We start from the raw sequence: 17,065 nt of genomic DNA on the forward strand, positions 1-17,065 counted from the left end.
GTCCAGGTGCTTTCTTATTGACTTTCTCTCTTTTTTTTTAAATCAGTAGGCTACTTCCAGAGGTGGAAAGGTACTAATTTAAACCTAATTGGTTTCTGTAGTTATGTTTATTTATCGAATGAGGTATTTTCTTTGGTAAAAAAATTATGTTTTACTTATATTTGTGTCATTTTTCCAGTATTACTCTTTTATACTGTACTTATATTCATGTAGTTTTTCAGTATTTACTCCCCTCTTTTATACAGTACTTATATTCATGTAGTTTTTCCAGTATTACTCTTTTATACAGTACTTATATTCATGTAGTTTTTCCAGTATTACTCTTTTATACAGTACTTATATTCATGTAGTTTTTCCAGTATTACTCTTTTATACAGTACTTATATTCATGTAGTTTTTCCAGTATTACTTTTATACAGTACTTATTGTCATGTCGTTTTTTCAGTATTACTCTTTTATACAGTACTTATTGTCATGTAGTTTTTCCAGTATTACTCTTTTATACAGTACATCTATTCATGTAGTTTTTCCAGTATTACTTTTATACAGTACTTATATTCATGTAGTTTTTCCAGTATTACTCTTTTATACAGTACTTATTGTCATGTAGTTTTTCCAGTATTACTCTTTTATACAGTACTTATATTCATGTAGTTTTTCCAGTATTACTCGTTTATACAGTACTTATATTCATGTAGTTTTTCCAGTATTACTCTTTTATACAGTACTTATATTCATGTAGTTTTTCCAGTATTACTCTTTTATACAGTACTTATATTCATGTAGTTTTTCCAGTATTACTCTTTTATACAGTACTTATATTCATGTAGTTTTTCCAGTATTACTCTTTTATACAGTACTTATATTCATGTAGTTTTTCCAGTATTACTCTTTTATACAGTACTTATATTCATGTAGTTTTTCCAGTATTACTCTTTTATACAGTACTTATATTCATGTAGTTTTTCCAGTATTACTCTTTTATACAGTACTTATATTCATGTAGTTTTTCCATTATTACTTTTATACAGTACTTATATTCATGTAGTTTTTCCAGTATTACTTTTATACAGTACTTATATTCATGTAGTTTTTCCAGTATTACTTTTATACAGTACTTATATTCATGTAGTTTTTCAGTATTTACTCCCCTCTTTTATACAGTACTTATATTCATGTAGTTTTTCAGTATTTGGGGGGATGATAAGGAAGCTGGATGCCATCATGGAGAACCCCTACCACCCCCTCTACGACGAGCTAGTCAAGATGAGAAGCTCGTTCAGCCACAGACTCATCCCCCCCCGACACTCAACTAACCGCCTCGGACAGTCCTTCATACCAGCGGCCATCAGGCTCCACAACAGTGGGCAGCGACTAGCAGCCTCCAGGCCCCACAACAGGGGGCAGCGACAGCGACTGCTACCAGACATTGACCTGGGACTTATAGGAACCCAAGGGGGACAAAGTAGACTACCCTGGTACTTTGATTAATGTATACTCAGTAGATAGTAAATTATTATAACACTACCTCTTGCATACTGCACCTCATGTGACACTGTGAATAATGTGAATATTCCTCAGCTAGTCAGATAGTAAATTATATTGACCATATTGATCAAATTGTTTACACTGCCTGTGTTGTCTTTTACTACCTGTATACTGTGTTGTTTTAATAATAATAATAATAATAAATCAAATTTATATAGCGCCTTTCATAGAACCCAAGGTCGCTTTACAATCAGGACAAAAAATAGGGCAAGGAAAGTAGGGGGGGAGGGGGAAGAGGGGATGAGGGAAAGTAGGGGATAATGGACCTAATTTAATCTAAAACTAACTACTTACTACCTGTACCCCTCCCCCCCTCCCCCCCATGCTGCTATGATGCCTGAATTTCCCCAAGGGGATCAATAAAGGAATATCTTATCTTATCTTATCTTATTTACTCCCCTCTTTTATACAGTACTTATTGTCATGTAGTTTTTCCAGTATTACTCTTTTATACAGTACATATTCATGTAGTTTTTCCAGTATTACTTTTATACAGTACTTATATTCATGTAGTTTTTCAGTATTTACTCCCCTCTTTTATACAGTACTTATTGTCATGTAGTTTTTCCAGTATTACTCTTGTATACAGTACTTATATTCATGTAGTTTTTCCAGTATTACTCTTTTATACAGTACTTATATTCATGTAGTTTTTCCAGTATTACTCTTTTATACAGTACTTATATTCATGTAGTTTTTCCAGTATTACTCTTGTATACAGTACTTATATTCATGTAGTTTTTCCAGTATTACTCTTGTATACAGTACTTATATTCATGTAGTTTTTCCAGTATTACTCTTGTATACAGTACTTATATTCATGTAGTTTTTCCAGTATTACTCTTGTATACAGTACTTATATTCATGTAGTTTTTCCAGTATTACTCTTGTATACAGTACTTATATTCATGTAGTTTTTCCAGTATTACTCTTTTATACAGTACTTATATTCATGTAGTTTTTCCAGTATTACTCTTGTATACAGTCATGTAGTCGTCACTAAACACAGAGAGTACAGTGTGTACAGTGTGTACAGTGTGTGGTCATCAGTCAACATGCATAAGTGCACGGCTGCATCTGTGGCAGCGGTGGCCTAAAGGTTGGAGGAGCAGGCTTGTGGGCAGAAGGTCGCTGTGTGTGTGTAGGTGTGTGTGTGTGTGTGTGTGTGTGTGTGTGTGTGTGTGTGTTGTATGTGTGTGTGTGTGTGTGTGTGTGTGTGTGTGTGTGTGTGTGTGTGTGTGTGTGTGTGTGTGTGTGTGTGTGTGTGTGTGTGTGTGTGTGTGTGTGTGTGTGTGTGTGTGTGTGTGTGTGTGTGTGTGTGTGTGTGTGTGTGTGTGTGTGTGTGTGTGTGTGTGTGTGTGTGTGTGTGTGTGTGTATGACCCATGGTTGTCAAGCTAACTTGAGTGTTAGAAAGATCTTCATGAGGTGAGTCAGGTCATTTAGACTGCGAAACATTTTCTCTACAATATTTACTATTGTCTGACTACCAAGTGTAACAAATGACTATGTCTGACCACTAAGTGTGTCTGACTCTTAAACCACCAAAATCTGCACGGACTACAAGGTATGATGTATATCATGCCAGTTAGGGCACCTTGTGTCTACTATACTGTACCTTGTGTATACTGCACCTAGTGTTTACTGCACCTTGTGTATACTGCACCTTGTGTTTACTGCACCTTGTGTATACTGCACCTTGTGTATACTACTGCACCTTGTGTTCACTGCACCTTGTGTATACTGCACCTTGTGTTTACTGCACCTTGTGTTTACTGCACCTTGTGTATACTGCACCTAGTGTATACTGCACCTAGTGTATACTGCACCTTGTGTATACTGCACCTTGTGTTTACTGCACCTTGTGTATACTGCACCTTGTGTATACTGCACCTTGTGTTTACTGCACCTTGTGTATACTGCACCTTGTGTATACTGCACCTTGTGTATACTGCACCTTGTGTTTACTGCACCTTGTGTTTACTGCACCTTGTGTATACTGCACCTTGTGTATACTGCACCTTGTGTTCACTGCACCTTGTGTTTACTGCACCTTGTGTTTACTGCACCTTGTGTTTACTGCACCTTGTGTATACTGCACCTTGTGTATACTGCACCTTGTGTTTACTGCACCTTGTGTTTACTGCACCTTGTGTATACTGCACCTTGTGTTTACTGCACCTTGTGTTTACTGCACCTTGTGTATACTGCACCTTGTGTTTACTGCACCTTGTGTTTACTGCACCTTGTGTATACTGCACCTTGTGTATACTGCACCTAGTGTATACTGCACCTTGTGTATACTGCACCTAGTGTATACTGCACCTTGTGTATACTGCACCTTGTGTTTACTGCACCTTGTGTTTACTGCACCTTGTGTATACTGCACCTTGTGTATACTGCACCTAGTGTTTACTGCACCTTGTGTATACTGCACCTTGTGTATACTGCACCTAGTGTATACTGCACCTTGTGTATACTGCACCTAGTGTATACTGCACCTTGTGTTTACTGCACCTTGTGTTTACTGCACCTTGTGTTTACTGCACCTTGTGTATATTGCACCTTGTGTTTACTGCACCTTGTGTATACTGCACCTTGTGTATACTGCACCTTGTGTATACTGCACCTAGTGTTTACTGCACCTTGTGTTTACTGCACCTTGTGTATACTGCACCTTGTGTATACTGCACCTTGTGTATACTGCACCTTGTGTTTACTGCACCTTGTGTTTACTGCACCTTGTGTTTACTGCACCTTATGTATACTGCACCTTGTGTATACTGCACCTAGTGTATACTGCACCTTGTGTATACTGCACCTTGTGTTTACTGCACCTTGTGTTTACTGCACCTTGTGTATACTGCACCTTGTGTTTACTGCACCTTGTGTTTACTGCACCTTGTGTTTACTGCACCTTGTGTTCACTGCACCTTGTGTTCACTGCACCTTGTGTTTACTGCACCTTGTGTATACTGCACCTTGTGTATACTGCACCTTGTGTTTACTGCACCGTGTGTTTACTGCACCTTGTGTATACTGCACCTTGTGTTTACTGCACCTTGTGTTTACTGCACCTTGTGTATACTGCACCTTGTGTTTACTGTACCTTGTGTTTACTGCACCTTGTGTATACTGCACCTTGTGTTCACTGCACCTTGTGTTTACTGCACCTTGTGTATACTGCACCTTGTGTTTACTGCACCTTGTGTTTACTGCACCTTGTGTATACTGCACCTTGTGTTCACTGCACCTTGTGTTTACTGCACCTTGTGTATACTGCACCTTGTGTTTACTGCACCTTGTGTTTACTGCACCTTGTGTATACTGCACCTTGTGTTTACTGCACCTTGTGTTTACTGCACCTTGTGTTTACTGCACCTTGTGTTTACTGCACCTTCTGCACCTTGTGTTTACTGCACCTTGTGTATACTGCACCTAGTGTTTACTGCACCTTGTGTATACTGCACCTTGTGTATACTGCACCTTGTGTATACTGCACCTTGTGTTTACTGCACCTTGTGTGTACTGTACCTTGTGTATACTGTACCTTGTGTATACTGTACCTTGTGTTTACTGCACCTTGTGTGTACTGTACCTTGTGTATACTGTACCTTGTGTATACTGCACCTTGTGTATACTGCACCTTGTGAATACTTACTCTCATAGTTCAGATTAAAATTCTGTATTGCCTATATTTATTGTAACATATAATATAACCAATAGGGCATACAGACCCTCATCTGCACCTGTTTATTTTCCGCACCTTTTTATATTCAGAGTACATTATATTGTTTACACTGTTTATTTTTTTTCGTATTTTTATATTCAGATGTTATTTAATTTCCTATATTTATGTTTTTCTACTATTACCTGTTATGTTATGTTATGTAATGTTATCTTATGTTATCTTATCTAATGATATCTTATATTATCTTATGTTATCTTATGTTATGTTATGTAATGTTATCTTATGTTATCTTATCTAATGATATCTTATATTATCTTATGTTATCTTATGTTATCTTATGTAATGATATCTTATGTTATCTTATGTAATATTGTGTTATGTTATCTTATGTAATATTATATTATGTTATCTTATCTAATGTTATCTTATGTAATGATATCTTATGTTATCTTATGTAATATTGTGTTATGTTATCTTATGTAATGTTATATTATGTTATCTTATCTAATGTTATCTTATGTAATGTTATCTTATGTTATCTTATCTAATGATATCTTATGTTATCTTGTGTTATCTTGTGGTATGTTACAGTATGTTATGTTGTGTTATCTTCTGTTATGTTATCCTATGTTATCTTATCTTATCGCGTGAATATCCACACGTATTGAACACACATGTGCGTGACTTACAAAGCTCCGGTGTACCCCGGTGAGCATGTGCACTCTCCGGTCACGTGGTGGCAGGTGGCTCCGTTCTGACACTGGCACCTCTGCTGGCACCCGCTGCCGTAGGTCACAGCCTCGCAGCGCTCCTCGCAGCGCCAGCCCCGGTAGCCGGAGCGGCAGATACAGGCCCCGCTGATGGGGTTGCAGAGGGCCGCGTTCTGGCACTGGCAGCGGTTACTGCAGTGAGGCCCCCAGTGGCTGCTGTCACACGCTGCAGGGGACACAAGACAGGAAGCTGTCACAGGCTGCAGGGGACACAAGACAGGAAGCTGTCACAGGCTGCAGGGGACACAAGACAGGAAGCTGTCACAGGCTGCAGGGGACACAAGACAGGAAGCTGTCACAGGCTGCAGGGGACACAAGACAGGAAGCTGTCACAGGCTGCAGGGGACACAAGACAGGAAGCTGTCACATGCTGCAGGGGACACAAGACAGGAAGCAGGAAGACCACCCACAACCCAAACAGAACCCCTCCCTCTCCCGCCCCACGTTCCATCCATCCATCCTGTACGGCCCAATCATCTCCCTCGACCGCCAAGAGTTGGGCAACATTATTTTTCTCTCTCTCTCTCTCTCTCTCTCTCTCTCTCTCTCTCTCTCTCTCTCTCTCTCTCTCTCTCTCTCTCTCTCTCTCTCTCTCTCTCTCTCTCTCTCTCTCTCTCTCTCTCTCTCTCTCTCTCTCTCTATCTCTCTCTCTCTCTCTCTCTCTCTCTCTCTCTCTCTCTCTCTCTCAATTCAATTCAATTCAAATAGGCTTTATTGGCATGAAATATTAACATACTTATTGCCAAAGCAAGTTCAACATACAAACAATAACATATATATTAAGCAATAAAATATCATAATATTAGTAATAACAGTAAGGACAATCAACAAAAAACATATTAATTTACAAAATAGTCACTCGATCGGGTAGTCATTTTTCAAGTGTGGCCACTCAGATACATTTACAGGGCTTGTTCTCTTATTGTGTGACAACCGTCTACATATTTTGCAGCTAACGCTGTACACTGACTTTTCTCCCCACACATGTATAGCAGCTTTTGGTGATCAGGGAGATGGATAAACTGTGGATACATTTTATTTATTTTATCAAAGAAGACTTCTCTTAGATCCTTGTATTTCTCACAGTGTAGCAGGAAGTGAGGTTCTGTCTCAACGTCCCCCTGATGACAAAGTGAACACAGCCTGGCCTCTCTGGGCAGCCAGTTTAGCCTGTGACGGCCTGTTTCTATGGCTAGACTATGTCCACTCAGTCTGTACCATGTCAATGTTTTTCTTAATTTTATCTCATTCACAGTGGTCAGGTATTCTGCCACTGTGTACTCTCTGTTTAGGGTCAAATAGAATTCTAATTTACTTTGAGATTTGGTTGATTTGTTCCAATATTCTATATAATTTTCTTTTTGTTTTGAGATTATTTGGTTGGGCCAGATTTCTTGGTATCTGTCCTGAAGCGTTTGTGGGCAGAGATTTCTGACTAGCTGGCAGAGGGGACTCTTATCTGGGTTCATCTCTTGGCTCTGAAGGGCTTTGTAGTGGTATGAGTGGGGGTCACTTGATTGGAGGTGTGTGTAAAATTTGATGGCTCGCTTTTGAATTTGAATGATTAGGGGGTATTGGCCAAGTTCTGCCCTGCATGCATTATTGGCAGTGTGTCTGTGGACCCTAAGTAGGTTTTTGCACAATTCTGCATGCAGTACTTCTAATGGGTGTTTTTCCCATTTTGGGAAGTTTTGGTTAGTTAATGGACCCCACACTTCACTGCCATATAATATTATTGGATTTATTACAGAATTTAGAATTTTGAGCCAGGTCCTAATTGGAATGTCAATTGGAATTTTCCTTTTGATGGCATAAAAAGCCCTTCTTCCCTTCTCCTTCAGTTCATTCACAGCCATGTTGAAGTTACCATTATGATTTATTTTCAATCCCAAATATGGGTAGCTTTTTGTGTTTTCTAATATGTGTGTGCCTAATTTAAATGTATTATGTGAACTCTGAGACTCGTGTCTCCTTTGAAAGATCATGACTTTAGTCTTCTTCATGTTTACGTTCAGAGACCATGTCTGGCAGAACTGGTGGAGGATGTCTAGGTTCTGTTGTAGACCCTCTTTAGTGGCTGACAGCAGAACCAGATCATCTGCATACATCAGTCATTTTACATTGGTATCGTGCAGAGTCAGACCGGGTGCAGTAGAAAGTTCTAATAACTTTGCTAATTAATTTATATATATATTAAACAATGTTGGGCTTAAATTGCACCCCTGGCGGACTCCGCGACCCTGGGTGAAGAAATGTGTTCTTTTATTGCCAATTCTGACAGCACATCTGTTTTTTGTGTTCATGGATTTGATCAAGTCATATGTATTTCCTCCAACACCACTTTCTAGAATTTTGAAGAAAAGACCTTTGTGCCTAATTGAATCAAAAGCTTTTTCAAAATCGACAAAGCAGGAATATATTTAGTTTTTGTTCTGTTTTACGTGAATGTCAATTAGGGTTTTAAGAGTGTATATATGGTCAGAGGTACGATAATTTGGTAAGAATCCGATTTGGCTTTTACTTAGAACACTGTGTTCCGTAAGGAATTCTATGAGTCTGGTGTTGATGATACTACATAGAAGTTTTAGAAATTACTCGTCACACAGATACCCCTATAGTTTTTTGGGTCATGTTTATCTCCACTCTTGAATATTGGGGTTATGAGTCCTTCATTCCAGACATCAGGAAAATAGCCTACATTTTGTGTCAAATTGAATAATTTTAAAATAGCCAATTGGAATTTTTCAGAGCTGTGTTTAATCATTTCATTTAATATGCCATCTGTACCACAGGCCTTTCTAACTTTAAGGCACTGGAGTTTTGATTTCAGCTCATGTTCTGTGATTGGGAAGTCTCTCTCTCTCTCTCTCCCTCTCTCTCTGTAGCACCTGCTTTGCATCTTGACCAGCGGGCGTGGGGGAAACCGCACCAGCGACCACCTCAGCTCGTGGTGGAAGGAGAGAGGGGGGCTCAAACGAGGCCTGCGCTTAATCATCCACACCAATCAGCAAACACACCATCCTAAACGCAGGCTGGAGAGTCGAGTATTTTAGGGTCCTTTAACGTGACCTTTAACCCACATTATTAACCTTTTGCGGTGGTGGACTTTTTTTTTAGGGCACCAGTAGCTGAACCTGCCCGTCAAGCCTGCAGGATACTTTGGTACAGAACTTAAATAATAATAACAATGGTAATAATAACTATGTAATCCGCAAAAGAATGTCATCAAGTACTAGTCATAATTAATAATGATGTCATAATGAACTGGAAAGCCAGAAGCTGTTCACTCTATGTTGAAGAATAGAAAATAGAACTCCTGGCAATGTTGCTGGAGATGCCAGAAAACTGTGGAATGTGGATCTTGACTGGAGTTACCTGAGATTATATTTACTGGACATCAACCGCAGGTCAAAGAGCCCTTAAAGTGGCGCACACAGGTAAAAGAGCCCTTAAAGGGGCGCACACAGTCCGTAAAAGAGCCCTTAAAGGGGCGCACACAGGTAAAAGAGCCCTTAAAGGGGCGCACACAGTCCGTAAAAGAGCCCTTAAAGGGGCGCACACAGGTAAAAGAGCCCTTAAAGGGGCGCACACAGTCCGTAAAAGAGCCCTTAAAGGGGCGCACACAGTCCGTAAAAGAGCCCTTAAAGAGCCCTACACTCCTCCACATACAAATTTATTTGGAATAACAAACCACCACGTATAAAAAGATCCACCGCACAGAGAAATAAAGCAGATGGTGGCATGGCATTTCCAGATTTTTTCCTATATTTTAAGGCGTACTCATTAAGTCCATTGACAACATGGTTTGACTCCCAAGCATTAGTATCCTGGAGAAAATTAGAAGAAAACATAGTAGCCCCACATAGACTGAAGGACATAGCATACACTAAACTACCAATCAAGCACTGTGAACGGAAATTTGGCCCCATAATTACTCATGCGATCCGGATATGGCGTGAATCACAAAAAAAAAATCCTAACCCACAAAAATGGCACAATCATACTCCCTTATTCAATAACAATGCACTCTTAATTGGAAAACGACCTATAAGATTCCCTATATGGGAAGAGCAAGGCATACACTCATTAGGGGATGTTTTTAACAAACAGGGTTTTTGTAGTGATAAAGAAATACGCAAAAAATTTAATCTCACCAAGTCCACATGGCTTTTTCACAAACAGTTAGAGCTATGTTTGAAGTCTCACGGTGTTCCATTAGACAGACCAATTGAACACCACAGATACCACAAATTCTTCTACGCAAGAGAGACATCGAGAGGTTTTGTTTCAGAATTTTATCATCAATTACTAACGTCCTCGTATGAAACCCTCCAACTAGACTCTGTCTGGAGGAGGGATATACCAGACCTGGAAAATGACTTTGATTGGCAAGGAGCCTGGGCAAATGTCCGACTTACATCAAGGAACCCGGATCATCAACAAATCAATCTTAACTATATTCACAGGACATACTTGACTCCTATAAGACTGTGCCGAATGGGGCTTAAACAAGATTCCAAATGCACCCAATGTACAAATGGGGACGAAGGGACATTTATGCACATGTATTGGGACTGCTCACCAGTTAAGGCATTCTGGAAAGATGTGACCCAACAAATATCAAAACTCGTATCTTGAAATATACCTGTACACCCCTCGGTATTACTATTGAATGATGTTTTTGAGTTTGCAGTGAATCCACAGCTAAATAGATTGGTTTTATCGGGTATCACAGTAGCCAAAAAGCTGATCGCATCACGCTGGTTTCAACCGGAAAAAATGTGCCGTAAAGTTTGGTTTCTTACATATCTCGATGTAATTTACCATGAAATATCTACAGCAAGAATTCTGGGTCTCAATGAATCCAAAATGTCAATGTGGTTAGAAGTGGTGGAGAGAATAAAAGCTAGCTTATAATGGTAGTGTCTGGTTAGGTGCGAGGGATAGTGGAGGTACTTCTCAAGGTGGGGTCCGGGAGGGGGGGGTTCGAGCTGGAGCATATGTGTGTAGGTTTTTTAGATAACAGGTATTATGGGTATATCTTATATAAGACAACTAACTAAAATGTGATCTCATTGGATGTGCCCTGACAATTAATGCTTGTATATCTTATCGTGTGTTGTCATGTTTGTTTATATGTTTGTTTAAAAAATAATAAAAAAATAAAATACAAAAAAAAGAGCCCTTAAAGGGGCGCACACAGTCCGTAAAAGAGCCCTTAAAGGGGCGCACACAGTCCGTAAAAGTTACTGACACGACACAAATGTCCTGGTAATAATTACATTTCCCTCCTGCACCTCCTCCTGTTAAACTCATTTAGTGGTTTAGTTAGGCAGCAACAGGTGGCCCAAGCTGTCAGTCAGTAATGGGTTCCCAGTGTTTACACCAGGGTGCCTTGTGGTTGGGTATGGGGAGGGGCGGGGCTTGTTATTAGATGTTAGTTTTGGGTCCAGAATCTGAGTAGTAAGGGATTTCGTTTTTTTTTGCTTCACTATTTTGTTCGCTTTTTCTTATGCACTAGTCTTGAGCGTGTGTCCAGTCCTCTCAGGCTGATAGTGAGCAGAAGTGGGACCAAGTCATTGTTTTGCAAGTCCCAAGTAAAGTCTCACGTCTTTACACTTAAGTCCAGAGTCAACTTTCAAGTCTTTACACTGAACTCCCTGTAGCAACCCCCCCCCCAACCCCCCCTACCTCTGTTGCTATGGACATGGACATAAACTTTGATATTGTGGTCTTTGTAATTATGTATTTATGTATTTAACTGCATGTAGTATGTACGTAAGTGATGTTATATGTTCTATGTTCTATGTTGGTGTGACGTCATTGGTCATTATCATTATTACTGTATTTGTGACACCATGTGAACATCAGGTTAGTATCAAGTTCAAGTTCAAGTTCAAGTTCTTTAATAGTTGTCATACAGAAGTACAGAATACTTTCATACAAAATGCTTCTTACTGTTACACTCCAGAGACTGTGCTAGACAAGATAGTATCAAATAACATAATAACATAATATAGCATGAATTTAGAAGAAGAAAATGAGGTCACAGTGTTCGGTATAGACATATGTACAATGTTCTGAGTTACCATATAATATACAATACACAATACTATGCAGTGTACTAATGTACAGTACTATCTAGTGCAAAGCAGAAATGGGATGAGGTACAATTTTAGGTACAATTTACAGTAAGGTGTACGAGTTGTAGTGCAATCCTTCATCCATAAATATAAAGTGTGGGGAGTGGGTGCTACAGTGTGTTTGTTTAAAGTGGGTGTGTGCTATAAGTGTGTGGAGTGGGTGCTACAGTGTGTTTGTTTAAAGTGAGTGTGTGCGTGTGGATGTGTGTGCTATGTGCGTTTGGTGGTTGTTGTTGTGTAGTGTTCATTCATTGTTCGTTTAGCAGCCTGATGGCCTGGGGATAGTATAGGTAATATTATGTTATTTATATGTGGTGTGTGTCTTGGTACTATTGTAGGGATCATCCCTATGTTCCCCGGGTCCTATGTTCCCCGGGTTCTATGTTCCCCGCTTTGATTGATTAATAGATTGAACATTTTATTAATTTGTATTATTTTATTAATACAATTAATAATTATTAATGTCCGCCTTGTTTCGAATGGTTAAGATTAGGCCCTCTTTCGAACTGGTTAAGGTTAGAGTTTGGAATCAGGGCTGGTGGTCTAAAATTTTCAATCAATCAATCAATCAAAGCGGGGAACATAGAACCCGGGGAACATAGGACTCGGGGAACATAGAAATGCTCCCCTGTTGTACTAATTCCCTTTTCTTTTTCCCTTTGCCAGGTGCCGCTCGTGCCTCGTCTGAAGAGTGCTGATTGCCTGATGAGTGGCAGCTGACGGCAATCGCCTCAAGGGAGGGGTGGATAAAGCCTGGCATGTGACACACTGCTGGGCACCTCACTGTGTCATTTGCCAGTAACCAGAATGCAGTGAGGTTGCCTCTGTTTGCCACTATTGAGTGGATTATTGTATTGGCCTTTTTATGTCAATTGCCACTGTGTGCGGACTATTAATTATGTGCTGCCTGCGTCGACCAAACCCTGTGTGGGGTATATATACTGTTAGCCCTGTTTTGCCATTTGCCACTCTGTGTGGGGTATGTATATTGTTGGCCATTTTAGATTCATCCTACACTGTGAGCTCCATGGTTAGAGTGGTGATTCATCCTACACTCTAAACATTGGGGTTAAAGTGGTGTTCATCCTACACTGTGAGCTCCATGGTTAGAGTGGTGATTCATCCTACACTCTAAACATTGGGGTTAAAGTGGTGTTCATCCTACACTATGAGCTACATGGTTAGAGTGGTGTTTCTTTGTATAAACAGGTAAGCTTGATTGTGTCTTATGACACTTGTGGTTATTCTTAATAGCCCTAATTATCTTATTACTGGGTGGTTCCCAGATTGCCAACCACGTGGCATGTGGTTGTGTGTTTAGTGTTTGACTTGTTTATTATTATACTTACCTTGTTTGTTCTCCCATTACCCTTTTCCCTGTTTGTCTATTTGTTGTGGGTTTTATTCCCCTATTTTTCACTATAATAAATATGATTTACCTTTGGAAAACGCATTTGTTTATTTCTTACCTACCGGGACCTGTGCTTAAAGCACTCACTGGACGGGCTGGTTTCATGTACAGCCCGCTCCAGGTATTTGGTATTAGGTCATCAGACCTTTGTACATGACAGTTGGAACAATGCTGTAACAATGCTGCACTGAAAACAAATTCCACCACCCTGGCTGGATGGTCATTAAAGAATCTAAATCTAAATCTAATTAAGTCCAGAGTCAACTTTCAAGTCTTTACACTTAAGTCCAGAGTCAATTCCCAAGTCAAGACAAGCACGTCTCAAGCAAGTCTGAAGCCTTGGGTTTCGAATCCTAAACAAGTCCTAATGTGTTCTTTACTAATATAATGCCATTTCAACACCTTAGAAGTACAGTAGTATATTCAATTTAGATGATTCTGCATCAACACCCAACTTCCTGCTCTGCTCACGCAACTTGATTGGCGGCTGATGGATTGGTCCAAAATGCAACTATAATCCGGGAAATTAAATTGATCAAATACAATTTTAACATTTTGGGCTTGTGGAGAATATCAAGTCTTTCAGGGGCTCAAGTCAGAGTGAAGTCAACGTCCAGTTGTCGTTCATGATTTTGTCAAGTCGAGTCCGAAGTCGTAAACTTTGTCCACACCTCTGCTAGTGAGAACTGCATATGTTGGTGAAAATATGAAATGAACGGAATACTAATGGTGAAAAATACTGTTATGTACCAGTCTATGCCTCATTTCGGGTTTCTTTTTCCCCTTCCTGATATCTGCCAACAGCGCTGTCAGGTGCAGACTGCTCCGCGAGCCAATTGCGCTGGAGCAGATAAGGAGCAATGTCCTTTGTGGATAGCTCGCAAAGGCGGAGCAAAAAAAAGAAAACGTGCAGTTGAGGGTGCAATTAGCCACACTCACAAAGGCCTGCGCGAGTGTTTAGAATAAGAAAATAGAAAAAAAGGGAAAACGGAACTAAAAACGAGATATCTCGTGATTGGCGCTCAATGAGTTAAGGGTGCAATTAGCACCGTGCAATCCATTCTTTGTGGATCTAGGCCCGAGTGTCTACAGTGAAGACGTCACCTCCGCTTGATGACAGGGTGTCTGCCTGATTGGCCTGTAAACAGTGTAAAGACCTTTCCCTCTCCCTGCATGAAGGCAGGCAGTGACCTCAGAGGCCCGACCTTGTTACTGCTGCCCTGATTAGAGCCTGCAGTGATCTAATGAGAGGAGGGAGGCCACAGATCACAACAGAGCTGAGAAAGATGGCTGTCTGGTGACGCATCGTCCATGTTTGTAAACGCGTGCGGTTGTGGTTATGTATGAGTGTGTGTGTGTGTGTGTGTGTGTGTGTGTGTGTGTGTGTGTGTGTGTGTGTGTGTGTGTGTGTGTGTGTGTGTGTGTGTGTGTGTGTGTGTGTGTGTGTGTGTGTGTGTGTGTTGTTGTTGTAGGAGGTGGTTTGTGTGTGCAATCCAATTTATTGAGCTATCTATCCATCCATCCATCTATCAATAGATAATCTGTTTACAGTACTGTGTGTATGCATGTGTGTGTATGTGTGTGTATGTGTGTGCTTGTCAGAGGTGGATGGGTTGTGTACAGTTTAAGTTTAAGTTTATTTGGATCCCCATTAGCCACAGCAGTGCTGGGGCTATTCTTCCTGGGGTCCATAACACATAAAATACAGTTACAGACTTATACACTCATAACATTTACATGTCATACAGACAATTAAAACAACAATAAGAACCCTTATACACTCACAACATTTACATGTCATACAGACAATTAAAACAACAATAAAAACCCTAATCAAATTCATAATACAATATAAAAATATATACTCCTTATGAATGAATTCATAATACAATACAATAATACCTACTCATAATTAATTCATAATACAATACAGCATAATATACTATTTAGCTTTTACATACATATCTATGTTCATATCAGCCAATTATACAATATTTTAATAATATATCCCTATCAGACACATGCCTTTTCATCCATATATACCTATCTCTTTATCAGACACATACATTTTCATTTACGTACACACTATCTATTAGGGAATGTCAATTTCTTTGGTTGAAAATGTTGTTTTACCACGATTTTGAAACGACATTTACTATTCTCCTGCTTAACATGTCTGGGAAGAGAGTTCCATTCCTGCATACCACGGAACATGACAGTTCGCTTCATTGCATTCGACCTCACTTTTGGAAGTGTAAAACCTCGTGCAGAAGCATGTCTGGTGGAATGGTTGTGTCTGTCAAGACTTATTGATAAATTGTTATATAAAATTGAGGGGATCTTTGTAACAAGAATATTCCTAGTGAATACAAGGAGTGAGCAGAGTAATTTATGTTTGACAAGTAACCAAGTTAAACAACTGTGCATCGCTGCAACATTAGTTCTGTACTCACAGCGAAGCGCTATACGTGCTGCTTTGTTTTGTAATTTTTTCTTGACAATAGTCAAGATTTGACAAAACCAGAGCTTGAATTACCTGTTTGATAGAATTTAGTGGTAACAAATGAGCACATCTTTTAACAACAGAAATCCCTCTTCCCATTTTCACTACTATATTGTTTATATGGTGTGACCATGACAATTTACTGTCTAATGTTACCCCTAGGAGTTTAGTCTCCTGGACTTGATTAATTACCACATCACTTATCAAAAGTTTCAAGACTGGGTTCGTTCTTAGAGTATGGTTTGAACCGAAAATGATGCTACTTGTCTTTGATATGTTTAGAACTAGTTTGTTATTCTTTATCCATTCCATCACTGATTGCAACTCTGCCTTTAGGACCGTATTTAATTCATTGGCTGTTGAGGCTGATGTGTAAATCGTTGAATCATCCGCATACATAGAAATATAGGACTTATTTAGGACAAGAGGCATGTCATTTGTAAATATGGTGTAGAGCAAAGGCCCAAGGCAACTTCCTTGGGGTACTCCACACCTTACCGTTTTAACTTCTGAGTAACTCCCATTAAAACAAACTATTTGTTTCCGTTTGCTAAATAAGTTTGCATCCAAGATAGTGCAGATGAGGAGAAACCATAACATTCAAGTTTTTTAAGTAAGAATTTATGATCTATGATGTCGAATGCTGCAGTAAAATCAAGCAAGACAGCTCCAACCATTTTCTTTTTATCTATCTCTTTCAGCCAATCATCCGTCATTTGGGTTAATGCAGTCGCTGTTGAATGTCCTTCACGATATGCATGTTGAAAATCAGTGGTCAATGTGTTAAAAGAAAAGTAGCTTTTAATCTGTTCACTTACTATTCTTTCCATCAGTTTACTTAAAACTGGCAGTAAACTTATGGGACGACTATTAGATCCTGAGAATGGCAATTTCAATTTTTTTGGCAGTGGTATTACTTTGGCAGTTTTCCACTGTTGCGGATACAAACATTCACTAAAGGATTGATTTATAATATGACAGATAGCAGTATGTGTGTTTAT

At 39.5% G+C, this 17,065-nt stretch overlaps 2 protein-coding genes across 2 annotated transcripts in view; both read right to left on the minus strand.

Annotated features, from left to right (window-relative positions):
* The window catches only part of LOC311236448 (uncharacterized protein), a gene marked incomplete at both ends in the record, with an annotated part of 59,459 nt that extends 52,993 nt beyond the window's left edge, over positions 1 to 6,466 (minus strand). Inside the window, 2 exons of the mRNA XM_084324129.1 lie at positions 5,927 to 6,173; positions 6,418 to 6,466. Coding sequence (XP_084180255.1) covers positions 5,927 to 6,173; positions 6,418 to 6,466 — 296 coding nt within the window. The remainder of the gene's footprint in view (positions 1 to 5,926; positions 6,174 to 6,417) is intronic.
* Positions 1 to 17,065, minus strand: part of pip5kl1 (phosphatidylinositol-4-phosphate 5-kinase-like 1) — a gene marked incomplete at both ends in the record, with an annotated part of 469,911 nt that overhangs the window by 227,802 nt on the left and 225,044 nt on the right. The gene's annotated exons all lie outside the window — the stretch shown is intronic.

The sequence above is a fragment of the Notolepis coatsorum genome, assembly GCF_963971535.1.
Source record: "Notolepis coatsorum genome assembly, chromosome: 11".
Lineage (NCBI taxonomy): Eukaryota > Metazoa > Chordata > Actinopteri > Aulopiformes > Paralepididae > Notolepis > Notolepis coatsorum.